The 27,500-nt window shown below is 45.9% G+C and overlaps 3 protein-coding genes and 1 long non-coding RNA gene across 33 annotated transcripts in view; 2 read left to right on the top strand and 2 right to left on the bottom strand.

Moving 5' to 3' along the window:
* LOC126984745 (uncharacterized) overlaps positions 1 to 7,555 on the top strand; it is a 12,023-nt gene extending 4,468 nt beyond the window's left edge. Inside the window, exons 2-3 of the long non-coding RNA XR_007737564.1 lie at positions 2,975 to 3,153; positions 7,192 to 7,555. This is a non-coding gene — a long non-coding RNA (uncharacterized LOC126984745). The remainder of the gene's footprint in view (positions 1 to 2,974; positions 3,154 to 7,191) is intronic.
* The window catches only part of LOC126984742 (fatty-acid amide hydrolase 2-like), a 111,680-nt gene extending 101,588 nt beyond the window's left edge, over positions 1 to 10,092 (bottom strand). The window contains exon 1 of the mRNA XM_050838767.1: positions 9,948 to 10,092. The gene's annotated coding sequence lies outside the window, so the exon portion shown is untranslated. The remainder of the gene's footprint in view (positions 1 to 9,947) is intronic.
* Positions 8,732 to 27,500, top strand: part of LOC126984347 (potassium channel subfamily K member 1-like) — a 31,064-nt gene continuing 12,295 nt past the window's right edge. Inside the window, exons 1-3 of the mRNA XM_050837962.1 lie at positions 8,732 to 8,735; positions 9,919 to 10,104; positions 24,164 to 24,351. Of these exons, the coding sequence (XP_050693919.1) occupies positions 8,732 to 8,735; positions 9,919 to 10,104; positions 24,164 to 24,351 (378 nt within the window). The remainder of the gene's footprint in view (positions 8,736 to 9,918; positions 10,105 to 24,163; positions 24,352 to 27,500) is intronic.
* Positions 11,779 to 20,499, bottom strand: LOC126984743 (uncharacterized). Of its 30 annotated transcripts, none has more exons than XM_050838773.1 (5): positions 19,582 to 20,064; positions 15,783 to 15,881; positions 14,893 to 14,991; positions 13,804 to 13,902; positions 12,043 to 12,318 (listed from the first exon to the last, which is right to left on the bottom strand). In XM_050838773.1, the coding sequence occupies exons 1-5, from the start codon at positions 20,034 to 20,036 to the stop codon at positions 12,069 to 12,071; spliced, it is 1,002 nt and encodes a 333-aa protein (XP_050694730.1). In that variant the 5' UTR covers positions 20,037 to 20,064; the 3' UTR covers positions 12,043 to 12,068. The 30 variants fall into 30 exon arrangements, 9 of the variants coding, with proteins under 9 accessions (XP_050694730.1, XP_050694725.1, XP_050694733.1 ...); XM_050838768.1 differs by having other exon boundaries at positions 19,483 to 20,064; XR_007737549.1 differs by lacking the exons at positions 14,893 to 14,991; positions 15,783 to 15,881 and adding an exon at positions 13,210 to 13,506 and having other exon boundaries at positions 19,483 to 20,064.

Here is a 27,500-nt window from a genome sequence, read left to right on the forward strand (position 1 = left end):
TCAAAAACTCTTCGTCTCATCAACTCCCCTCCTCTTACTGACAGTCTTTTACCTCTTAAATTCCGCCGCGATGTTGCCTCTCTTTCAATCTTCTATCGATATTATCACGCTGACTGCTCTTCTGAACTTGCTAACTGCATGCGTCCCCCTCCTCCCGCGGCCCCGCTGCACTCGACCTTCTACTCTAGCTCATCCCTATACTGTCCAAACCCTTTTTGCAAGAGTTAACCATCTTCACTCTTTCATCCCTTTCGTTGATAAACTCTGGAACAGCCTTCCTCTGTCTGTATTTCCTCCTGCCTATGACTTGATCCTAGCGCTTCGCGTACTGGTGGAGCACCGACGTGAGTTTCGACAGGGGATGCTTGCAGCCTATGTCGATCTCAAGAAGGCGTTTGATTCAGTGCATCGTGAGGCACTCTGGGATCTTCTGCGACTCCGTGGGATTCCTGCGAGGACTATTGGTCTGCTGACTGGCCTGTATTCTGGGACAGAGAGTGCTGTCAAGTGTGTGGGGGGCTTGTCCAGCTTCTTTCCCGTGAATGCGGGAGTGAGGCAGGGCTGTGTCCTTGCCCCATCGCTTTTCAACACTTGTATGGACTGGGTACTGGGCAGAGTTGTGGACCAGAGTCGTTGCGGAGCATCCATTGGCAATACCAGGGTCACTGACCTTGTTTTTGCTGATGATGCAGTAATCCTGGCGGAGTCGCTGGAGGTTTTGGTGATGGCTCTCGAGGCACTGCACGAGGAGGCGAAGCCCTTGGGACTCCAGGTCTCCTGGGCCAAGACCAAGGTACAGGTGTTTGGAGGCTTGCTGGATGACACAGTACAGTCTGTTCATGCGTGTGGCGAGGACGTTGAGATCTCAGAAAGTTTCACGTATCTTGGTAGCGTAGTTCATAACAACGGTGAGTCTGGCCGGGAAGTCTGACGGCGGATTGGTCTGGCCCACGGTATTATGGACTACCTCAACACGAGTATATGGCGTTGTCGATACCTGTGCAGAAGGATAAAGATCCGGATCTTCAAGTCTCTTGTGCTCCCTGTCTAACCTTATGGCTGTGAGACATCGCCATTCAATGGGGACTTGGAGAGACAAATTGATGCCTTCGGTAATATATGTCTACGCAGAATCATGGGATATCGCTGGAATGACTTTGTGTCAAACCGGCGACTACTCCGTGAGACTGATTCGACATATATTACCTGCATAGTCCGTCAACGCCAACTCCGGCTGTACGGGCACGTGGCACGTTTTCCGGAAGCTGATCCTGTTTATCGGTTAATTGTCTGTGTCAGAGACAACCCTGAGTGGAGGAGGCCAAGGGGACGCCCACGGAGTTCGTGGCTTGATCAATTCCATTGATCCTGCCGGGAGGTACTCGGGTTGGGAAGGGGGCCTGCATGGAGACTCGCCCGGAGGGACCCCCGGGCTTGGCGTCGTAGGATGGGCGAGGCGACGCGCCCCCTGGCGTATGCCCCCATTGATTGATTGATATGACTCGATCTATTTCAAGAGGACAGTATCGAGACACCTCTCCTTCCGAGATGAACCTCTCTTTCAACAACTTTACGTTCTTTTACAGAAGCAGCGCAAAGAAGGCTTTTCTGTTTACATATATGTTGCCCGTGAGCGGCTTCCCTTACTGTAAAAAAAAAAGTGTTTGCATGTTGGCGGAAAACCACGGAATGCTATAACAGTAATTCACATGTCAAGTCCACACGTGTGGCTGCTGACTCATCCGATCAAGGTTGCTTTGTGAGTCACCGGCCGTCAGCTGTTTCTTCGGAGCTGCTTCTAATAAACACATTACTATTGCTAATATCCAGGACCTCGCAGCCAGGCGTCGCCACAGCCTTGCCCGCGCCACCTGATGACCACTCCTCTGGGCTGCCTCAAGGCTGGTTAGGAGTTTAGGACTGTTGATTTGTCTTCACCTTCCCCTTCCCTCCTTGCCTCCCTTCCTCTCCTCCTTTAATCCTTCCTTCCTTTATTTCCTCTTCCTTCTTTCATTCCTTCTTTCGTTTCATTCATCCCTCCTCCCGTTTTTTCTCTTTCTCCCTTTCTTTTTTTCTTTTTTTCTTTCCTTCTTTCCTCTTTTCATTCCATTCTTCCTCTCTTCCTTTCCTTCCTTCCTTCCTTCCTTCCTTCCTTCCTTCCTTCCTTCCATCCCTTCCTCTCCTCCTTCCATCCTTCCTTCCTTCCATCCCTTCCTCTCCTCCTTCCATCCTTCCTTCCTTCCTTCCTTCCAGCCTTCCTTCCTTCCATCCCTTCCTCTCCTTCTCCCATCCTTCCTTCCTCTACTTCCCCTTCCATCTCTCCTTCCATTCCTTCCCTTCCTCTCCTCCTCCCATCCTTCCTTCCTCTACTTCCCCTTCCATCTCGCCTTCCCTTCCTTCCCTTCCTCTCCTCCTCCCATCCTTCCTTCCTCTACTTCCCCTTCCATCTCTCCTTCCATTCCTTCCCTTCCTCTCCTCCTCCCATCCTTCCTTCCTCTACTTCCCCTTCCATCTCGCCTTCCCTTCCTTCCCTTCCTCTCCTCCTCCCATCCTTCCTTCCTCTACTTCCCCTTCCATCTCTCCTTCCCTTCTCTTCTCCTCTCCTCGTTCGCCTTCCTCCTATTCTACGAGCTCTTCCTTCCTACAATATTAAATTCAGGAAAAGAAGGAAAATACAACCCAACTACAAATTTTACGATTCTCTTTCAGTTTCTTTATTTCTTTGATTTTTTTTTTGTTTTTTTACTTTTCTTTTTTCATTGTGTTCGTGTTCCCTGAATCTTCCTGTTCCTGTTTTTTTGTTCATTCTATTTTTTTTTGTGTTATGATTTATTTTCTGTCATGCACACACCAAAACATTCCATTGTGCATTCTACTACTATTACTACTACTACTACTACTACTACTACTACTACTACTACTACTACTACTAATACTACCACCACTACTACTACACTTTTATTTTTACTTTCAGGACAGATGGGAGGCCAAACGAAGGGAGGAGAAGCCTATGTGGAAGGAGGAGGAAGAGGAGGAGGAGGAGGAGTGGGGTGGAGGCAGTGGGGGGCGGCGTGCTTGACCCGTGCGAGGGGGGCGGCGTCCCAGATCGGTCTCTACATTTTCTTTATATTGTACACGGCTGGGGGGGCCTTGGTGAGTATAGGTTGTAGTAATAGTAGTAGTAGTAGTAGTGGTGGTAGTAGTAGTAGTAGTAGTAGTGGTAGTAGTAGTAGTAGTAGTAGTAGTAGTAGTAGTTTCAACACTTTCATTTTTCATTAAAGTTCGTAACAATAATACCCAGCAATGTGATAGCCGAGCATAACATAATGTACTTGGACTTTTAAAATACGAATACTAATCTCTCTCTCTCTCTCTCTCTCTCTCTCTCTCTCTCTCTCTCTCTCTCTCTCTCTCTCTCTCTCTCTCTCTCTCTCTCTCTCTCTCTTCATATTGTTTTTCTTGTTCTTTTTGTTCTTTGTTGTTTTGTTGTTGTCTTTGTTTATTTTATTGTTTATTTCCTGCTTTCCTTCCTTCCTTCCTTTTTTTCTATCTTCCTTCCTTCCTTCCTTCCCTTCTTTCTTTCCTTCTTTCCTTCCTTCCTTTCCTTCTCCTTTCCTTCCTTCCTCTCCTTCTCCTTTCTTTCCTCCTTTCTTTCCTTCCTTCCTTTCTTTCCTCCTTTCCTTCCTTCCTTCCCTTCTCCTTTCTTTCCTCCTTTCCTTTCTTCCTTTCTTCCTTCTTTCCTTCCTTCCTTTCTTTCCTCCTTTCTTTCCTTCCTTCCTTTCCTTCTCCTTTCCTTCCTTCCTTTCCTTCTCCTTTCTTTCCTTCCTTCCTTTCCTTTTCCTTCCTTCCTTTCCTTCCTTCCTTCCCTTCTCCTTTCTTTCCTCCTTTCCTTTCTTCCTTTCTTCCTTCTTTCCTTCCTTCCTTCCTTCATTGACTCATTGATTTATTCCTTTCTTCCTTCTTTTATCTTGTTTATCCACTTATCCCCTTCTCTCTATCTCTCTTACTTCTTCCCTCTTCCTCCTCCTCCTCCTCCTCCTCCTCCTCCTCCTCTTTGTTCCTTCCTTCCTTCGTGCCTTCTTTTCTTCCTTCCTTTCTTTCTTCTTTTTCTTTTTCACTTACCTATGTCTTTGCTTTTTCCTTCCTTCTCCTCCTCTTTCTCCTCCTTCCTTCCTTCCTTCTTTCCTTCCTTTCTTTCTTTCTTTCTTTCTTTCTTCCCTTCTTTCTTTCTTTCCTTCCTTCCTTTCTTCCATTCTAGCATTCATTCATTTATTTTTTCTTTCTTTCCTCCCTTCTTTCTTCCTTTCTTCCTTCCTTCCTTCCTTCCTTCCTTTTTTTCTTTCTCAATCTTCTTCATTCACAAACCTTTCCTTCTCTAACATTAAAATAACTAAACAAACGGACTGAAGACATATGGGTCTGAGTGCAGTGCAGGAAATTACCATCTGTCATAGTAGGATGTATTTACAGACACCCAAAGGCTCTCGCTAATTCATATGATCATATAACTGAAACTATACGATCTATTATGCTTCATAAAAAAACATTCTTAATACTAGGCGATCTAAATGACGACCTTCTCTCGCCTACCAGCAAACTCTCAGGCCTATTAAAGAATAATAAACTAACACAACTAATAAGCAAACCCACACGACTAACCCCCACCACTGCTACACTACTGGATGTAATATTAACCAATAACCCTGACCTCATATTACACAGTGACGTAATCGCTAACCTTATCGCTGATCACGAGCTTATCACAGCCACAGTCAATATGAAAAAGCCAAAACGAATACCAGTTATAAAAACATTCAGACTTAAAATTATATGATAAAGATAAATTCTGCGAAAGCCTGCTAAACAACGTCACCGAACTGAATCAAATATTAAACACGGATAATGTTAATGACAAAGTGAGTATATTAATTTCAGTGTTCACCAGATGCTTAGACAACCTTGCTCCAATGGTAACACGTGAAATAAAACGACCCCCTGCTCCCTGGATCAACAATGAAATCAATGAATGTATAAATCTCAGAAATACAACACAGCGTAACCTCAAAAACAACAGAAAAGATAAGATACTACAAGATAGGTACAGATACCTGAAGAAACGCGTAAAAACCCTAATTAATATATCCAGAAATAATTACTATCAGTCCCAACTCAAAGATTGCAAAGGTAATACGTCTGCCTCCTGGAAAGTTGTAAAAGAAATAGTTCCCAATAAAAAAACAGCTCAAACAATCAAATACCTGGCAGCTCAGAAACTTTGTGTGAAGATTTTAATACTTTTTTTGCTAACGTGGGAAAAAACACATACGAAAAGACACAATCTTCGCTATTCAACATACAAAACAGTCCCCCAGTGGAAAATGCCATACACGACAGACACCTCGCAGACCACACACACGAAGAAAACGGCACACTCTTTCGCCCCACACCCACAGACACTGACACACTCATCTTAACGATAAAGAGCTTGCACGAAACAAAATCATTTGGATCCGATGGTATTCCTCTTCGTTTCCTTAAGGACTCTCTCTTCATTACCGCATATTACTTGACTCAAATAATAAACACTTTTATTGTTACCGGCATCTTTCCTACACAGTGGAAAAACGCTGTAGTTACCCCCCTCTATAAAGCTGGCGACGTGAGTAATGCCGGTATTTATCGCCCAATATCCCTATTACCTATCTTCTCTAAAGTTAAAGAAAAAATAGTTGCAAACCAATTAACTAAATACCTTGAAAGTAACAAACACTTGTCCGACACGCAGCATGGCCTTCGCCCCCACCTCTCAACCAGCACTGCACTCACGGCCGTCACCGATAAACTATACGACAATATGGACACCAAACAGTTATCGCTGCTTACACTTTGTGACCTATCAAAAGCATTTGATAGTGTTAGCCATAAGATTCTCCTCCACAAACTCTCAAATGTTAAAGTAGACACATTTTGGTTCAAAGACTACTTATCGAACAGAACACAGACAGTACGCCTACAAAACCATTTCTCCACAAAGGCAAACCTACAATATGTCGTTCCACAAGGCTCCATTTTAGGGCCTATATTATTTACACTCTGTAAACGACATGCATGAAAACTTCGACGACTGCACACTGATACAATATGCAGACGACACACAATTTCTCCATAGTGGGCCACTGAAGGATATAAATCTACTAGTGAAAAAAGTTGAAACCACCCTAAGCAAAGCCATGGCGTACTTTAATAAAAATGGTCTAATGTTAAACACCCAGAAAACCCAATGTATATTTATAGGAAGCAGACAACTAATATCAAGAATACCTGATAACAACCATTCTCTTCCATGATAGTAAGATCGAACCCTCAAACAATGTAAAGAATTTAGGATTGTATATAGACCAATATTTAGTGTTTGATCACCATATAACCGAAATCAGTAAGAAAATCCTAGGAACACTTATGTATGCAAATAGAATAAAACTGTTTTGATAAACCCACAAGGCAGCTTATGGTAGAGTCACTAGTATTAAGTATACTAAACTATTGTAATACTATATGGGGGACAACTAACAATACGCTGCTAACTAAAGTACAGAAACTACAGAACTTCGCTGCCAAAATCGTAGAAGGGAAGGCCCAGAAATATGATCATGTAACTCCGATAATTAAGGAACTCAATTGGCTCAATGTTTCACAACAAATAACTTTTGACACAGCAGTGAATATATATAAACATCTACACGGTCAATACCTTGAATATCTAATGCCTCTCCCCTCTGTAAACAGCATCACCAACAGCACAACACGCCAGCAGGGTAATCTGTATGTACCAAGAACACACACAGACACAGGAGCCAGACAACTTTCCGTGCACGGGCCTAAACTTTGGAACTCCCTGCCAACACATATAAGCACTGCCCACACCTTGCATAAACTCAAATATAATCTGAAAGAGTTCTTACTTAATCGAAACTGAAACAACTCATGAATAACTAATTATCTCAATGCACTAACCTATGTACTTTTTATGTATTTGGACGTAAGAATAACCACTTCTGGTGGAAATAAACATTATTATTATTATTATTATTATTATTATTATTATTATTATTATTATTATTATTATTATTTTTATTATTATTATTATTAGTCTTGCTTCTTCCACTCCTCCTCCTCCTCCTCCCCCTCCAGGTCTTCCAAGCCCTCGAGCACCCCCACGAGGTCAGGACGAAGCAGGAGGTGTCTCGTGGCCTCGTCGAAATGAGGCAACACTTACTGACAACCATCACCAACCTTACGTCACCCGACCTGATGATGCATACGGTGAGAGATAGAGATAGATAGATAGAGAGAGAGAGAGAGAGAGAGAGAGAGAGAGAGAGAGAGAGAAGATAAGATAATGAGATAGGCCTGAAATACAGTCTAGGTCCAGATGTGTTTTCTTCTTTGTTTTTTGTTTGCTTTCTTGTTTACTTACCTCGTGTGTTTTAAAAGGAAAGGAAGAGATAGTGTTGGACTCTCTCTCTCTCTCTCTCTCTCTCTCTCTCTCTCTCTCTCTCTCTCTCTCTCTCTCTCTCTCTCTCTCTCTCTCTCTCTCTCTCTCTCTCTCTCTCTCTTTTTCTCTCTTTCTTTCTCTCTTTCTTTCTTTCCCTCTTTCCTTCCTTCCGTCCTTCGTTCTTTCCTTTATTCCTTCCTTCATTCGTGACCATCTAGAGCAGTGCTTCCCAAACATGAAAACAAACAGGGTCATCTCAGCATATTTCTAATTCCCTTGTTATCATCTATAAGGCATACGTGTTCCTCTAGCTCAGCCTCAGTGTCTGTGATATAGATTACGTCATTCTGATTTCGTAAATAGATAGTTATTTTCTCCTAATGCCCCCCTGCCGCCCCCTACCCCCCTATTTTTCACTACCCTCTCCCCCCCAGATCTTTCCCCAGCCCACTTTGAACCCAGAGAAACACCCCTCACTTTGAACCCAGAGAAACACCCCCCACTTTGAACCCAGAGAAACACCCCTCACTTTGAACCCAGAGAAACACCCCTCACTTTGAACCCAGAGAAACACCCCTCACTTTGAACCCAGAGAAACACCCCTCACTTTGAACCCAGAGAAACACCCCTCACTTTGAACCCAGAGAAACACAACCCACTTTGAACCCAGAGAAACACACCCCACTTTGAACCCAGAGAAACACCCCTCACTTTGAACCCAGAGAAACACCCCTCACTTTGAACCCAGAGAAACACTCCTCACTTTGAACCCAGAGAAACACCCCTCACTTTGAACCCAGAGAAACACCCCTCACTTTGAACCCAGAGAAACACACCCCACTTTGAACCCAGAGAAACACAACCCACTTTGAACCCAGAGAAACACAACCCACTTTGAACCCAGAGAAACACAACCCACTTTGAACCCAGAGAAACACACCCCACTTTGAACCCAGAGAAACACATCCCACTTTGAACCCAGAGAAACACCCCTCACTTTGAGCCCAGAGAAACACAACCCACTTTGAACCCAGAGAAACACAACCCACTTTGAACCCAGAGACCCCACCTCACTGAGCCCAGAGAAAGACAAACACTTGAAACAGAACCAACACACACTTTGAACCCACAGAAACACACCCCACTTTGAACCCAGAGAAACACAACCCACTTTGAACCCACGGAAACACAACCCACTTTGGATCCAGAGAAATACAACCCACTTTGAACCCAGAGATGGGTAGGTCTCGTAAAGAAGGAAATAGGTGGGTATGTTGGTAGGTAAGTGGGTGGGAAGGTTAATAATTGGGAAGAAAGGTAGGTGGGTAGGTCTCGTATAGAAAGAAACAGGTGGGTAAGTTGGTGGGTAAGTGGGTAGGAAGGTTTATAAATGTCAAGAAATGTAGGCGGGTAGGTCTCGTAAGGAAGGAAACAGGTGGGTAAGTGGGTAGGAAGGTTAATAAATGGGAAGCCATGTAGGTGGGTAAGTCTCGTAAAGAAAGAAACAGGTGGTAAGTGGGTAGGAAGGTTAATAAATGGGAAGCCATGTAGGTGGGTAAGTCTCGTAAAGAAAGAAACAGGTGGTAAGTGGGTAGGAAGGTTAATAAATGGGAAGCCAGGTAGGTGTGTAATGCCCCACGAGCTTAATTTCCATCCTTTCTATTTCCCAACACGGCCTCTGCGTGTATCGAAACACACGAGAAATTGAGCAAGACAAGGAGAGGGTATTCCCCGGCTGCCTGGGATTGAACCCGCGACCAGCGTGACGGGAGAGCCACTCCTTACCGAGTCGGCCAAAGAGGTACCCCACTGGCTAAGTGGGTTATGGGAGGCTCGTTCATCAGGCCATCGCCGCACTACACGGCTTTCCCCCCTATGTAGATTAATTTCTGTGTGTTGACAATGTCCCTTTGAGACATAACTCCACAATGTCCCTTTGAGACATACCTCCAATATTTCCATTTTCTATCAACCTCGGAGCATGGGCCATCCTACCTGTTACCCCTTCGGGGAAACTCAACAGAACTGCAGGAGAGTATGCCCACCACTATGCCACCACTGTAATGCCCCACGAGCTTATTTTCCATCCTTTCTATTTCCCAACACGGCCTCTGCGTGTATCGAAATATACGAGAAATTAATCAAGACAAGGAGAGGATATTCCCCGGCTGCCTGGGATTGAACCCGCGACCAGCGTGACGGGAGAGCCACTCCTTACCGAGTCGGCCAAAGAGGTACCCCACTGGCTAAGTGGGTTATGGGAGGCTCGTTCATCAGGCCGTCGCCGCACTTCAGGTGGGTAAGTCTCGTAAAGAAAGAAACAGGTGGTAAGTGGGTAGGAAGGTTAAAAAATGGGAAGGCAGGTAAGTGGGTAGCTCTCGTACTGAAGGAAATACCACTAACACCAACGGCATCGAACCTAGAACCAATAGCCCCCTTTTTCCACACTCACCGTCAGGCCGCGGCGTCCAAGGAGCTGAGAGCCTACGAAGCCGCAATAGAGGACGCGATGGGTGCTGGGGTGAGTGTGCTGGCCCCGTCCGTGCCCGCGTACGACTGGCTGTACCCTGAGTGCGTCTTCTTTGCCTCCACCATCATCACGACGATAGGTGGGTGCCGGGGGAGGGGGAGGGGGGGGCCTCTTTTTTTCTTTTTTTCTTATTGTGTTGTTGTTGTTGTCATCAGCCGATTGTGACTGTTGGGGGGAGGGAAGGTGAAGGGATGTGGGGGGAGGGAAGGGGGGAGGAATAATGGTACGGGAAGGGGAGGGAAGGGATGGGCAGGGGTGGGAAGGGGGAGTGGTGAAGGAAGAGTTTAGGAGTAAGGGAAGGGGTGGGGAGTGGTAAGGGAAGGGGAGTGAGGGAAGGGAAGGGGAAGGAAGGGGTTGGGAGTAAGAGAAAGGGTGGGGAGTGGTAAGGGAAGAGGAGGGAGGGGGTTGGGAGTGAGGTGAGGGAAGGGAAGGGGAGGGAAGGGGAGAGCAGCGGTGGTGTGATAAGGAGAGGGGAGGGGTGGGCAGCTGTGAGGGGAGGGGAGGGGACTAGTGGTGGGGTGATGGGTGATTGAAAGTAAAGGGAGGAGGAGGAGAAGGAGGAGGAGGAGGTGACGGGTGAGCAAGGCTGTGTTCCCACCATGCCGTTTTCGCTACCATTTCCCTGCCTGTGCCCCGAGGAAGCCTTCACCTCGTGACACCCAGCACAGACGCAGGCCGTAAAGGCGTCAGGAGGGCCATGTAACAGCCAAAACGGTATAGTAAGAACCCAGCCTGATTCGTAAATGTCTTCGTAAAAATTATATATATATATATATATATATATATATATATATATATATATATATAGATATATATATATATATATATATATATATATATATGTATGTATCTCCTGGTGCGTACTCACATCAGTTAAGATTACAAATTGGCGCAACTAATTATGGCTCAGCTATCTTGTCAACACACTCTCACGGTCAAGGCTAAGCTGACGCAAGGCATCCATTGTTTCGCTGACGCGGGTCTGGAAGCGAGAAGACAAACAAACACTCATATCACCCGCCGCCTCTCGGGCCACTAACAGACCCATTACCGCCGCGCTGGAGGCCTTGGCTGGACACACTGGGTGAGCAGAGCCACGCAGGGGCGGTGTTCACAGTCGCTCCCGCCTCTCACGTCAACTATCTCCAGAGGCCGAAAAGGAGATCAATCGCTTTCTAATGAGTGTTTTGGTGGTTGAAGGCACAGAAGTATGACCAAACTACCAGTAGAGCCATAAAACTACCTCTGCAAATGCCCAAAACTCCTACAAAAACCTTGTCAAATTTGTGCTTATTCATCGAAATGTTTAACAATATAGCCCTTAATGTTATACTTTCCTGTGCGATGTACCTGAAAGTAATAATTTACAGCCGAGGACTTGACCTCTTTCAAAAAGAGTGTATCAAGACACCTCTCCATCCGAAATTGACCTCTCTTTTGGCTACTCTTATCTATTTTCTGTTGTAGAAGCGGCGAGTAGCGTTTGTGTATATATAAATATATATATATTTATATATATATATATATATATATATATATATATATATATATATATATATATATATATATATATATATTTTTTTTTTTTTTTTTTGCACGCTGCCACTTTTCAACAATGAACGAGTGGCGGGAGATAACCCCCACGCTGCCACTTTTCAACAATGAACGAGTGGCGGGAGATAACCCCGACGCTGCCACTTTTCAACAATGAACGAGTGGCGGGAGATAACCCCCACGCTGCCACTTTTCAACAATCATGGGAAACACTCCACTATCCACCACAGAGGCAGAGAAAGACCTGGGAGTGTATGTAACCAGGCTACCAGTGAAGGGATATCCAGCACACCAATGCCACATGGGAAACACTCCACTATCCACCACAGAGGCAGAGAGAGACTTGGGAGTGTATGTAACCAGGCTACCAGTGAAGGGATATCCAGCACACCAATACTACATGGGAAACACTCCACTATCCACCACAGAGGCAGAGAAAGACCTGGGAGTGTATGTAACCAGGCTACCAGTGAAGGGATATCCAGCACATCAATGCCACATGGGAAACACTCCACTATCCACCACAGAGGCAGAGAGAGACTTGGGAGTGTATGTTACCAGGCCACCAGTGAAGGGATATCCAGCACACCAATACCACATGGGAAACACTCCACTATCCACCACAGAGACAGAGAAAGACCTGGGAGTGTATGTTACCAAGCTACCAGTGAAGGGATATCCAGCACACCAATACCACATGGGAAACACTCCACTATCCACCACAGAGGCAGAGAAAGACCTGAGAGCGTATGTTACCAGGCTACCAGTGAAGGGATATCCAGCACACTAATACTACATGGGAAACACTCCTCTATCCACCACAGAGGCAGAGAAAGACCTGGGCGTGTATTTTACCAGGCTACCAGTGAAGGGATATCCAGCACACCAATACCACATGGGAAACACTCCACTATCCACCACAGAGGTAGAGAAAGACCTGGGAGTGTATATTACCAGGCTACCAGTGAAGGGATATCCAGCACATCAGTACCACATGGGAAACACTCCACTATCCACCACAGAGGCAGAGAAAGACCTGGGAGTGTATTTTACTAGGCTACCAGTGAAGGGATATACAACACACCAATACCACATGGGAAACACTCCACTATCCACCACAGAGGTAGAGAAAGACCTGGGAGTGTATTTTACCAGGCTACCAGTGAAGGGATATCCAGCACACCAATACCACATGGGAAACACTCCACTATCCACCACAGAGGCAGATAAAGACCTGGGAGTGTATGTTACCAGGCTACCAGTGAAGGGATATCCAGCACACCAATACCACATGGGAAAAACTCCACTATCCACCACAGAGGTAGAAAAAGACCTGGGCGTGTATTTTACCAGGCTACCAGTGAAGGGATATCCAGCACACCAATACCACATGGGAAACACTCCACTATCCACCACAGAGGTAGAGAAAGACCTGGGCGTGTATTTTACCAGGCTACCAGTGAAGGGATATCCAGTATACCAATAAAACATGGGAAACACTCCACTATCCACCACAAAGGCAGAGAAAGACCTGGGAGTGTACGTTACCAGGCTTCCAGTGAAGGGATATCCAGCACACCAATACCACATGGGAAACACTCCACTATCCACCACAGAGGCAGAAAAAGACCTGGGAGTGTATGTTACCAGGCTACCAGTGAAGGGATATCCAGCACACCAATACCACAAGGGAAACACTCCACTATCCACCACAAAGGCAGAGAAAGACCTGGGAGTGTATGTAACCAGGCTACCAGTGAAGGGATATCCAGCACACCAATACCACATAGGAAACACTCCACTATCCACCACAGAGGCAGAGAAAGACGTGGGAGTGTATGTTACCAGGCTACCAGTGAAGGGATATCCAGCACATCAATACCACATAGGAAACACTCCACTATCCACCACAGAGGCAGAGAAAGACCTGGGAGTGTATGTTACTAGGCTACCAGTGAAGGGATATCCAGCACACCAACACCACATAGGAAACACTCCACTATCCACCACAGAGGCAGAGAAAGACCTGGGAGTGTATATTACCAGGCTACCAGTGAAGGGATATCCAGCACATCAGTACCACATGGGAAACACTCCACTATCCACCACAGAGGCAGAGAAAGACCTGGGAGTGTATGTTAACAGGCTACCAGTGAAGGGATATCCAGCACACCAATACCACAAGGGAAACACTCCACTATTCACCACAGAGGTAGAGAAAGACCTGGGAGTGTATGTTACCAGGCTACCAGTGAAGGGATATCCAGCACACCAATACCACAAGGGAAACACTCCACTATCCACCACAGAGGCAGAGAAAGACCTGGGAGTGTATGTTACCAGGCTACCAATGAAGGGATATCCAGCACACCAATACCACATAGGAAACACTCCACTATCCACCACAGAGGCAGAGAATGACCTGGGAGTGTATGTAACCAGGCTACCAGTGAAGGGAAATCCAGCACACCAATACCACATGGGAAACACTCCACTATCCACCACAGAGGCACAGAAAGACCTGGGAGTGTATTTTACTAGGCTACCAGTGAAGGGATATCCAGCACACCAATACCACATAGGAAACACTCCATTATCCACCACAGAGGCAGAGAAAGACCTGGGAGTGTATGTTACCAAGCTACCAGTGAAGGGATATCCAGCACACTAATACCACATGGGAAACACACCACTATCCACCACAGAGGCAGAGAAAGGCCTGGGAGTGTATTTTACCAGGCTACCAGTGAAGGGATATCCAGCACACTAATACTACATGGGAAACACTCCTCTATCCACCACAGAGGCAGAGAAAGACCTGGGCGTGTATTTTACCAGGCTACCAGTGAAGGGATATCCAGCACACCAATACCACATAGGAAACATTCCACTATCCACCACAGAGGCAGAGAAAGACGTGGTAGTGTATGTTACCAGGCTACCACTGAAGGGATATCCAGCACATCAATACCACATAGGAAACACTCCACTATCCACCACAGAGGCAGAGAAAGACCTGGGACTGTATGTTACTAGGCTACCAGTGAAGGGATATTCAGCACACCAACACCACATAGGAAACACTCCACTATCCACCACAGAGGCAGAGAAAGACCTGGGAGTGTATTTTACCAGGCTACCAGTGAAGGGATATCCAGCACATCAGTACCACATGGGAAACACTCCACTATCCACCACAGAGGCAGAGAAAGACCTGGGAGTGTATGTTAACAGGCTACCAGTGAAGGGATATCCAGCACACCAATACCACAAGGGAAACACTCCACTATTCACCACAGAGGCAGAGAAAGACCTGGGAGTGTATGTTACCAGGCTACCAGTGAAGGGATATCCAGCACACCAATACCACAAGGGAAACACTCCACTATCCACCACAGAGGCAGAGAAAGACCTGGGAGTGTATGTTACCAGGCTACCAATGAAGGGATATCCAGCACACCAATACCACATAGGAAACACTCCACTATCCACCACAGAGGCAGAGAATGACCTGGGAGTGTATGTAACCAGGCTACCAGTGAAGGGAAATCCAGCACACCAATACCACATGGGAAACACTCCACTATCCACCACAGAGGCACAGAAAGACCTGGGAGTATATTTACTAGGCTACCAGGGAAGGGATATCCAGCACACCAATACCACATAGGAAACACTCCATTATCCACCACAGAGGCAGAGAAAGACCTGGGAGTGTATGTTACCAAGCTACCAGTGAAGGGATATCCAGCACACTAATACCACATGGGAAACACACCACTATCCACCACAGAGGCAGAGAAAGGCCTGGGAGTGTATTTTACCAGGCTACCAGTGAAGGGATATCCAGCACACTAATACTACATGGGAAACACTCCTCTATCCACCACAGAGGCAGAGAAAGGCCTGGGAGTGTATTTTACCAGGCTACCAGTGAAGGGATATCCAGCACACCAATACCACATTTGAAACACTCCTCTATCCACCACAGAGGCAGAGAAAGACCTGGGAGTGTATATTACCAGGCTACCACTGAAGGGATATCCAGCACACCAATACCACATGGTAAACACTCCACTATCCACCACAGAGGCAGAGAAAGACCTGGGAGTGTATGTTAACAGGCTACCAGTGAAAGGATATCCAGCACACCAATACCACATGGGAAACACTCCACTATCCACCACAGAGGCAGAGAGAGACCTGGGAGTGTATGTTACCAGGCTACCAGTGAAGGGATATCCAGCACACCAATACCACATGGGAAACACTCCACTATCCACCACAGAGGCAGAGAGAGACCTGGGAGTGTATGTAACCAGGCTACCAGTGAAGGAATATCCAGCACACCAATACCACATGGGAAACACTCCACTATCTACCACAGAGGCAGAGAAAGACCTGGGGCCGCCACACTTACCAACGCCTGACGGACCTCGTAAACGTATTCTTATTTTTCTTCGATCTTTCGTTTGACTTTTCTTCCCTTTACCCACGCAAACACTCGCTATCTCTCCCCTCTTCAATCTTTTCCCGTTTTCCTTGGTCATTCGCACCCTTCATCCACGCTAAAAAAATTCTCCCGAACCTCAAACATTCACGTCTTTTTTTTTCCCTCCCCTTCCCACGTATGGTCACTTTATTTGCCTCACCTCTATATTCGCACCTTTTTTTCACTTTTTCTTTCCTTCATTCCCTATTCACGCTTATAAACTTCACACACACCTCTATCATTTAGGTGTCTCGTTTCTTTTTCCTTCTCTTCCCACATGAGGTTCATTGCCATGCCTCCCTGACCTCGCTCTTCATGAGTTTTCCTTCACCTTGTACACTAGGACGTGTCTGCAATGCTGCTGCTGCTGCTGCTGCTGATTATGATGATGATGATGATGATGATGATGATGGTGATGATGATAATGATGATGATGATGATGATGAGGAGGAGGAGGAGGAGGAGGAGGAGAAGAAGACTAAGGTTGCATGCAGGACCTCGCTTGTGAAAGTTAAAGGGAAAAAAATAAATAAATAGAAGAAGAAGAAAAAGAAGAAGAAGAAGAAGAAAAACAAGAAGAAGAACAAGAACAAGAAGAACAAGAACAAGAACAACAATAATAGGAAGAGGAAGAAAAACAAGAACAAGAATAAGAACAAGAACAAGAAGAACAAAAAACAAGAAAAGGAAGAAAAGAAATGTACACAAATCATTAATAACAATAATAATAATAATAACAACAATAATAATAATAATAATAATAATAATAATAATAATAATAATAATAATAATAATAATAATAATAATAATAATAATAATAATAATAATGCTAATAACAATAATTATAATGATGAACGCCAAGTGACATGTTCTTGCCTAAGTGGAGAGGAGCGGCGGGTCACCTCCTGAACCAGTGCGCTCTTAGCCTACATTCTTTTTTTGTACTCTGCATCCCATCATATCCTTCTTATGGCGAGGCAGGGATCAACGGCCTAGGTTTCAGTTTATTGCCTTCTTCATTCATCGTTTTTCTCTTTGTTTTCTGGCAAGTTCTGTTTCCTGAGTTTTTTTTTTCTATTTTTCTTTTTTTTCATTTCTTTTCCATTTCTTTCTCTTTCCTCACTTCATTTTTCCTTCTTTTTCTTTGACAAGTGACAGTGAAGGAATCTTTTCCATCCTGTCATCTTCCTTTACCCTTTTTTTTTTTTTCATGACAAGTAACGTTGAAGAAACCATTCCTCTACCATCCTCATCCTTGTCCTCTTTAATTTTGTGACATGCAGAATTCACTTCCATCCAAAATATATGGTTAAATCTTCTTCCTCCGCCTTCCTCGTCAGCTCGTCTGCCTCGTCATCCCTATATAGTGCAGGTGTGACGCTATACTTGGTATTTATCACAGTTCTGGGACTAGTTTAGCAAGGTGAACTCAACAGATTATATGAATGGGCGGATAAATGGCAGATGGAGTTCAATGTAGGGAAGTGCAGTATTCTGAGTGTAGGTAGGAACAACCCCTCACATAACTATTGCTTAAATGACACTCTCATAAGTAGGTCTGGGTGCGAGAGGGATTTAGGGGTCTTAGTGAGCTCTGATCTCCGTCCAAGGGCACAATGCATTCAAGCTAGAAATCGAGCTAATAGGGTACTGGGATTTATTTCAAGGAGCGTAAGCAACAGAAGCGCCGAAGTCTTCCTCAAACTATATTTAGCATTAGTTAGACCTCATCTTGACTATGCGGTTCAGTTCTGGTCACCCTACTATAGAATGGATATCAAAATGTTAGAATCGGTGCAGAGGAGAATGACTAAGATGATTCAGGGGTTGAGAAACTTGCCATACGAGGAAAGACTCAAACAGTTAAACTTGCATTCTCTAGAAAGGCGAAGGGTGCGTGGAGACATGATCGAGGTTTATAAATGGATGAAGGGCTTTAATAAGGGAGACATTCATAAGGTTTTGTTTACTAACAGGGTGGTGGATGAGTGGAATAGGCTTAGCAGTCATGTGGTGAGTGCCAATACAATTGTCACATTCAAAAATAGACTAGATAAATTCATGGACAGCGATATTAGGTGGGGTTAGATACACGGGACCTTAGGGTCAAAGGAGCTGCCTCGTACAGGCCTACCGGCCTCTTGTAGACTCCTGCGTTCTTATGTTCTTATTTTAATTTCACTTTGGAACGGAGTTAGTTGGATTTGTACAGTTAAATCGAATCATTAACAACAGTTTGGCTTTTTTATTCCATTTTCGGGATAAGTTAGTTGGATTTGCACAGTTAAGTCGAATTATTACAAACAGTTTGGCTTTTTAATTTAATATTCGGAACGAAGTTAGTTGGATTTTCACAGTTAACTCGACATATTACAAACAGTTTGACTTTTAATTTAATTTTCGGGACGGAGTTAGTTGGATTTTTACAGTTAACATTACACATTACAAACAGTTAGTACTCATGACAAGCAGTCTGACTTTTCATTTCCTTTTTGGGGACGAAGTTATTGTTGTATTTTCACAGTTAAGTCGTCACATCACAAACTCAGACGTAAAACGTTATATAAAAAAAATCAACACAATCAACTAACCCCAACTTGATAAACTGGTCATAAAAGTCAAATCAGGCACTTTGTAATTGATGAAGACCACTACGACGCATAATTGATCAGGCATAAGTGGCCTTCGGTAGTGGTCGTGTGCACCGCGGGAGTGACGACGCATAGCGAGGCCTAGGTAAGGACGCCAGGCGGGGAAAAACAGGACAATGCCAAGGATAATGTGTGAATATGTGTGTGTGTGTGTGTGTGTGTGTGTGTGTGTGTGTGTGTGTGTGTATATATATATATATATATATATATATATATATATATATATATATATATATATATATATATATATATATATATATATATATATATATATATATATATATATATATATATATATGTATAGATGCAGGCAATTTTTTAATTCATCTTCATTAGTTTCATCATGCTTTTACATATCTGAACTGAATTTCTTTAGCATCGCTTCTGATACTACAAAATCCTTGCAGCTGGAATTATGTGACCTGATCATCAAAATGCTCTTTAAAAGTTTGTGCCCCATCTTGTTTCTTAATTTGGTCTTAGCAAAGGAAACCTAATAGAATACATTGGTAATTTTTTGGCCGTTTATGGCAACTCTGAGACAAAGATTGGCATTTTATGGCATCAAATTTCTTGTGCCAAAAATAAATGGCATTTTTTTGAGAAATATGAAATTTATGGCAAAAAATGCCAAATTTGGCACGTTCTGGCAACCCTGCGGCTGGGAGTGTATGTTACCAGGCTACCAGTGAAGGAATATCCAGCACACCAATACCACATGGGAAACACTCCACTATCCACCACAGAGGCAGAGAAAGACCTGGGAGTGTATGTTACCAGGCTACCAGTGAAGGGATATCCAGCACACCAATACCACTTGGGAAACACTCCACTATCCACCACAGAGGCAGAGAAAGACCTGGGAGTGTATGTTACCAGGCTACCAGTGAAGGGATATCCAGCACACCAATACCACTTGGGAAACACTCCACTATCCACCACAGAGGCAGAGAAAGACCTGGGAGTGTATGTTACCAGGCTACCGGTGAAGGGATATCCAGCACACCAATACCACTTGGGAAACACTCCACTATCCACCACAGAGGCAGAGAAAGACCTGGGAGTGTATGTTACCAGGCTACCAGTGAAGGAATATCCAGCACACCAATACCACATGGGAAACACTCCACTATCCACCACAGAGGCAGAGAAAGACCTGGGAGTGTATGTTACCAAGCTACCAGTGAAGGGATATCCAGCACACCAATACCACATGGGAAACACTCCACTATCCACCACAGAGACAGAGAAAGACCTGGGAGTGTATGTTACCAAGCTACCAGTGAAGGGATATCCAGCACACCAATACCACATGGGAAACACTCCACTATCTACCACAGAGGCAGAGAGAGACTTGGGAGTGTATGTTACCAGGCTACCAGTGAAGGGATATCCAGCACACCAATACCACATGGGAAACACTCCACTATCCACCACAGAGGCAGAGAGAGACTTGGGAGTGTATGTTACCAGGCTACCAGTGAAGGGATATCCAGCACACCAATACCACATGGGAAACACTCCACTATCCACCACAGAGGCAGAGAGAGACTTGGGAGTGTATGTTACCAGGCTACCAGTGAAGGGATATCCAGCACACCAATACCACATGGGAAACACTCCACTATCCACCACAGAGGCAGAGAGAGACTTGGGAGTGTATGTTACCAGGCTACCAGTGAAGGGATATCCAGCACACCAATACCACATGGGAAACACTCCACTATCCACCACAGAGGCAGAGAGAGACCTGGGAGTGTATGTAACCAGGCTACCAGTGAAGGAATATCCAGCACACCAATACCACATGGGAAACACTCCACTATCTACCACAGAGGCAGAGAGAGACTTGGGAGTGTATGTTACCAGGCTACCAGTGAAGGGATATCCAGCACACCAATACCACATGGGAAACACTCCACTATCCACCACAGAGGCAGAGAGAGACTTGGGAGTGTATGTTACCAGGCTACCAGTGAAGGGATATCCAGCACACCAATACCACATGGGAAACACTCCACTATCCACCAGAGGCAGAGAGAGACTTGGGAGTGTATGTTACCAGGCTACCAGTGAAGAGATATCCAGCACACCAATACCACATGGGAAACACTCCACTATCCACCACAGAGGCAGAGAGAGACCTGGGAGTGTATATTACCAGGCTACCAGTGAAGGGATATCCAGCACACAGGAAAGGGAAGGAAGAGATGGGAAGGAATGGTAAGGAAAGGAAAGAGCAGGGAAGGGAAAGGAAGTTGTGATGAAGGAATGGAAAATGAGAAAGGAAAGGAAGGGAAGGGAAAAGGAAGGAAAGTGTATGGATTTGAAGGGAACGCAGGGAAAGAAAAGGGAAGGGAAGGGAAGGGAAGGGAAGGAAAGGGAAAACAGGGTATGGAGGGAAAATGAAGGGAAGGGAAGGGAATGAAATGGAAGAAAAGGGAAGGGAAGCGAAGAAGCGGGATAGGGAAGGGAAAGAAGGCAAAGGAAGGGAAGGAATGGAAAGGAAGGGTGAAGAAGAGGAAGAGAAGGGCAGGGAAGGGAAGAAAGGGAAAGGAAGGGAAGGGACGGGATATTGAAGGGACAGGAAGGCATAGGAAGGGTGGAGAAGACGAAGGCAAAGGAAGGGAGGGAATGGAAAGGAAGGGTAGGGAAGAGAAAGAGAAGGGCAGGGAAGAAAGTGAGCGGAGGGGAAAGGAAGGGAAGGGACGGGATATTGAAAGGACAGGAAGGTAAAGGAAGGGAGGGAGTGGAGAGGAAGGGTGGAGAAGAGGAAGAGAAGGGAAGGGAAGGGAAGGGAAGGGAAGGGAAGGGAAAGTAAGGAAGGGAACGGAAGGGAAGGGAAGGGAAGGGAAGTGAAAGGAAGGAAGGGAAAGGAAGGGAAAGGAAGGGAAGGGAAGGGAAGGGAAGGGAAGTAAAAGGAAGGGAAGGGAAGGGAAGGGAAGGGAAGGGAAGGGAAGGGAAGTAAAAGGAAGGAAGGGAAGGGAAAGGAAGGGAAAGGAAGGGAAGGGAAGGAAGAGAAGAAAAAGATAGGGAAGGGCAGATAAGGGACGCTGATAAAGTCTTCCATAGATTACACAGATAGCAAGGTCACGTGACAGGTGGTCGGAGGCTGGCTAACTGATGGCCGAGTAAGATAAGAGAAAATAGTTCATGAGGAAGAAGAGGAGGAGGAGGAGGAGGAGGAGGAGGAAGAGAAAGAAGAGGAAGTAATTGATGAGTTGAATAAGCTTGTGTTAATGTGATACGGTAAAGAGTCTCCCTTCCTTCCCTTCCCTTCTCTTTCCTTCCTTCCCTTCCCTTCCCTTCCCTTCCCTTCCCTTCCCTTCCTTCCTTTTCCTTCCCTTTCCTTCCCTTCTCTTTCCTTCCTTCCCTTCCCTTCCCTTACTCTTCCCTTCCCTTCTATTCCTATCCTTTCCCTTCATTACCCTTCCCTTCCCTTCCCTTCCCTTCCCTTCCCTTCCCTTCCCTTCCCTTCCCTTCCCTTCCCTTCCCTTCTCTTCCCTTCCTTCCCTTCCCTTCCCTTCCCTTCCTTCCTTCCCTTCCCTTCCCTTCCCTTCCCTTCCCTTCCCTTCCTTCCTTTTACTTCCCTTTCCTTCCCTTCCCTTCCCTTCCCTTCTCTTTCCTTCCTTCCCTTCCCTTCCCTTCCCTTCCTTCCTTTTTCCTTCCCTTCCCTTCCCTTCCCTTCTCTTTCCTTCCTTCCCTTCCCTTCCCTTCCCTTCCCTTCCCTTCCCTTCCCTTCCTTTCCGTCCCTTCTTTCCCTTCCCTTCCCTTCCATTCCTTTCCTTCCCTTCCCTTCCCTTCCCTTTCCTTTCTTTCCCTTCCATTCCCTTCTTTCCCTTCCTTCCCTTCTTTCCCTTCCCTTCTTTCCCTTGCCTTCCCTTCCCTTCCCTTCCTTCCCTTCCTTCCCTTCCCTTCCCTTCCTTCTTCCTTCTTCCTTCCCTTCCCTTCCCTTCCCTTCTCTTTCCTTCCTTTTACTTCCCTTCCCTTCCCTTCCCTTCCCTTCCCTTCCTTCCTTTTACTTCCCTTCCCTTCCCTTCCCTTCCCTTCCCTTCCCTTCCCTTCCCTTCCTTCCCTTCCCTTCCCTTCCTTCCTTTTACTACTCTTTCCTTCCTTCCCTTCCCTTCCCTTCCCTTCCCTTCCCTTCCTTTTACTACACTTCCCTTCCCTTCCCTTCCCTTCCTTCCTTTTACTTCCCTTCCCTTCCCTTCCCTTCCCTTCCCTTCCCTTCCCTTCCCTTCCTTCCCTTCCCTTCCCTTCCCTTCCTTCCTTTTACTTCCCTTTCCTTCCCTTTCCTTTTCTTCCCTTCTCTTTCCTTCCCTTCCCTTCCCTTCCCTTCCCTTCCCTTCCCTTCCTTTCCTTCCCTTCTCTTCTATCACCTTCCCTCCCTCCTTTATCTCTTCTCTCCCTCCTTCTCTCCATGTATTTTTCTCTCCCTCTCTCCATTCTTTTCTCTCCCTCCTTCCCTCCCTTCTTCCTTTCTACTTTATCATCATTATTGCCATTGTACGTTATCTCTCTCTCTCTCTCTCTCTCTCTTCTTTTTCCTGCCCTTCCCTTCAGTTCCCTTCCCTTCCCTTCCCTTCCCTTCCTTTCCCTTCCCTTCCCTTCCTTTCCCTTCCCTTCCCTTCCTTTCCCTTCCCTTCCCTTCCCATCCCTTCCCTTCCCTTCCCTTCCCTTCCCATTACATCCCTTCCTTTCCCCTCCCCTCGCTTCCCTTCCCTTGCTTTCCCCTCCCCTTCCCTTCCCTTTCCTTCCCTTCCCTTCCCTTCCGTTCCCATCCCATCCCTTCACTTCACTTCACTTCACTTCCCATCCCTTCCCTTCCCTTCACTTCACTTCACTTCCCATCCCTCCCCTTCACTTCACTTCACTTCACTTCACTTCCCTTCCCTTCCCTTCCCTTCCCTTCACTTCACTTCACTTCACTTCACTTCCCTTCCCTTCCCTTCCCTTCACTTCCCTTCCCTTCCCTTCACTTCACTTCACTTCACTTCCCTTCCCTTCCCTTCCCTTCCCTTCACTTCACTTCACTTCACTTCACTTCCCTTCCCTTCCCTTCCCTTCCCTTCCCTTCCCTTCTCCTCCCTTCCCTTCCCTTCCCTTCCCTTTCCTTCCCATCCCTTCCGTCCCTTCCCTTCCCTTCCCTTCTCTACCCTTCCCATCCCTTTTGTTCCTTCCCTTCCCTTCCCTTCCCATCTCTTCGTTTCCCCTCCCCTCCCTTCCCTTCCCTTCCCATCCCATCCCTTCGTTTCCGCTCCCCTCTCTTCCCTTCCTTTCCCATCCCTTCCGTTCCCATCCCTTCACTTGCCTTCCCATCCCTTCCCCTCTCATCCCTTCCCTTTCCATCCCTCCCTTCCTCATCCTTTTAACACTCCCCTCCCTTCCCTCCCCTCCCCTTCCCATTCCTTCCCTTCTTACCCCCCTCTCTCCCCCCCCAGGGTACGGTAACCAGGCTCCCGTCACCCTCCCTGGCCGCGTGTTCTGCATCCTGTACGGGTTTGTGGGCATCCCTCTCACGCTGTCCGTCATCCAGGCCCTCGGCACTTTCTTCGCTAACGGGGCGTCTAGCGTCTACCAGCGCCTACGACGAGTGGTGACGTGCACGCCGCTGGAGAGCCTGAAGAAGGTAGGAAGGGGAGGAGGAAGGAAGGGATAGGGAGGAAGAAAGGGGATGGGTGAAGAAGGGATGGCTAGGGTAGAGAAGGGTAGGCTAGGGAAGATAAGGCAAGGGAAGAGAAAGGAAGTTAAGGTTAGAGATGGGAAGGGAAAGTAAGGTTAGGGAAGGGAAGGGAAGCAAAGGGAAGGGAAGGGAAGGGAAAGGAAGGGAAGGGAAGGGAAATGAAGGTAAGGTTAGGGATGGGAAGGGAAGGGTAGAGAAGGGAAGAGAAGGGAAGCAAAGGGAAGGGAAGGGAAGGGAAGGGAAGGGAAGGGAAGGGATCGGAAGAGAAAGGAAGGTAAGGTTAGGGATGGGAAGGGAAGGGTAGAGAAGGGAAGAGAAGGTAAGCAAAGGGAAGGGAAGGGAAGGGAAGGGAAAAGAAGGGAAGGCTAGGGATGGGAAGGGAAGGGTAGAGAAGGGAAGAGAAGGGAAGCAAAGGGAAGGGAAGGAAAGGGAAGGGAAGGGAAGGGAAGAGAAAGGAAGGTAAGGTTAGGGATGGGAAGGGAAGGGTAGAGAAGGGAAGAGAAGGGAGGCAAAGGGAAGGGTAGAGAAGGGAAGAGAAGGGAGGCAAAGGGAAGGAAAGGGACGGGATAGGGGGGGGGCAGGAATACAAAGGAAGGGAAGGGAAGGGAAAGTATGGGTAGAAAATGGAACACAAAGGGAACACAAAGTAAGAACAAACAACAGCAGACCTGCTGGTCCTTACGAGGCTGTTTGTGACAAGCTACACTAACTATCTAATCAAAGGTGGAAGATGAAGGACAGCAAAGGGGAAGGCTCCTCCCCACCCCCCCATCCCTCCAGCCAAAGCTGGCAGGAAAGGAAAAAGAACCATGCAGCATGGAAAAACTGCATGGAAATTATGTAGCAAAGAGGAAAGAACTACCATTACTGCTACCACTAACCGGGCGATAAAAGCGGACAAGGACACCAGTATTCGAAAGAACTTAACGCTACTACGACAATGAGTAATATCTTAGTTGCTGGTTGGATTCAAAACACTTGTCTAATCTATTCTTGAAGGTCGTAACTGTTGTACCATCAACGACATCACAAGGTAGAGAGTTCCAAACATTAACAACTCGATTGAAGAAGAAGTGTTTAGCTTCGTGCGACGAGAATCTTTTACCACTTATCTTCAAATTGTGATTTCTTCTTGTTCTATTTGATCGATCAATTGTGAAGTAATCTTCCGCATTAATATCACTGAATCCTTTAAACATTTTAAACACTTCTATTAGATCGCCTCGCATTCTTCGTTTTGATAGGCTGAATAAATTTACTTCTTTAAGCCTTTGTCCATATGATAAATTTCTCAACCTAGGAATCATCTTTGTTACTCTTCGTTGAACCCGTTCCAACTTTTCTATGTCTTTTCTGTAGTAGGGAGACCAAAACTGTACACAGTACTCTAGACGGGGTCGAACCAACGACTTATACAGTTTTAATATTACTTTTTCCGATTTATTATTAAAGACTCGTCCGATGAAGTCAACCAATTTGTTTGCAGTTTGAACTACCTCTGAACAATGCTGACCGGGCTTTAAATCGCTTGATATAGTGATTCCAAGATCCTTTTCTTTACTTACTGCAGAAAGTTGTTGGCCATTCATTACGTACCGAACGCGGTTGTTATTTTTTTCCGATGTGCAACACTTTACATTTGTCAACGTTAAATTTCATTTGCAAGTCGATCTAGATCTGATTGTAAAGCTTCTTCGTCGAGTGTCGCAGTTACTTTAATAGCAATTTTTTGTGTCATCAGCAAATTTTGATACTTTGCAAGTGAGCCCATCATCGATATCATTAACATAAATTAAGAAGAGCATGGGGCCAAGCACTGATCCTTGAGGTACGCCGCTTCTGACGTCGAGCCAGTTAGATGTAACACCGTTTAGAACTACTCTCTGTTTCCGCTCAGAGAGCCAGTCCACAAGCCAATTGTGAATGTTACCCGAGATACCGTGCGCCAGTAGTTTGCTGAGCAATCGTTGGTGGGGGACCTTATCAAATGCCTTTTGAAAATCCAGATATATGATATCTACTGATCTGCTTTCATTGAACACCTCAAAAATATAATGAAAAAAATCAAGTAAGTTAGTTAAACACGAACGTTTACTACGGAAGCCATGTTGCGAATTATTTATCATATTATTTTCTTCAAAAAATTTCACCATATTGTCGCGAATGATAGTCTCCATTAACTTACAAACAATCGATGTCAGGCTAATTGGTCGATAGTTTCCTGGATGAGACTTGTCCCCCTTTTTGAAAATTGGTGTGACATTTGCAAGTTTCCAATCCGACGGAACTTTTCCAGCTGTTAAAGATTTATTGAATATGATGGGAGGGGAAGGGAAGAGAAGGGATGGGAAGTGTAGAGACAGGAGAAGAAGGGATGGGAACACCGTGATGAAGAAAGGAAAGGGAAGAGAAGGGAAGGGAATTAAAGGATAGAGAAGGGTAGGGAAGGGATGGGTAGGGAAGGGAAGGGTGAGGTAGGCAAGAGTAAGAATGAAGAGCACGAAAGGAACGCTGTGCTCGGCCCCGTAAACCACTGAATGGCCGATAAACTTATCAGAGGAACTCTAAAGGAAGTGAAGGTAACATCTGATAACTGTTGGCGAGACAACAAGCACACAATCACCGGGAAAACACGTCTTCACAGATAAACGATCACGCAAACCCAGACCACGAAAAGGAGATAAAAAAATACAGGAATGTTTTTAGAAAACACAGCAATGTCACTGATATCACTGATATCAAGCAAGCACTTTGCTTTTTTGTGCGCTGTTCATATCGGCGGTGGGCTTCCCTGAGGCGCCCGGCCCTCCGCCCCGGCCCGCTGGTGACGCAGGCGATCTTGATTTCAAGTGGCGGCCGTGATAATTTTATATAGACGACTTTTTAGCCCACGCCGCCCACGGTGCTCCACTCGGCCGAGATCGCCGAGGCAAGGGTCAACTCACGATATTGGCGGTGCGCGCAGCGCCACACGCGGCCGCCCGCAGCACTGTCTGGGAGGCACTTTTGCGGGTGACCTCGGTTCTTTTACCTAATTCAGGATCCCGGAAGACATGTTACTGTCTGGTGCCAAATGCCCGCCCGCCTGCTGGGCG

Source organism: Eriocheir sinensis, chromosome 57 (genome assembly GCF_024679095.1).
Source record: "Eriocheir sinensis breed Jianghai 21 chromosome 57, ASM2467909v1, whole genome shotgun sequence".
In the NCBI taxonomy this organism is placed as follows: domain Eukaryota; kingdom Metazoa; phylum Arthropoda; class Malacostraca; order Decapoda; family Varunidae; genus Eriocheir; species Eriocheir sinensis.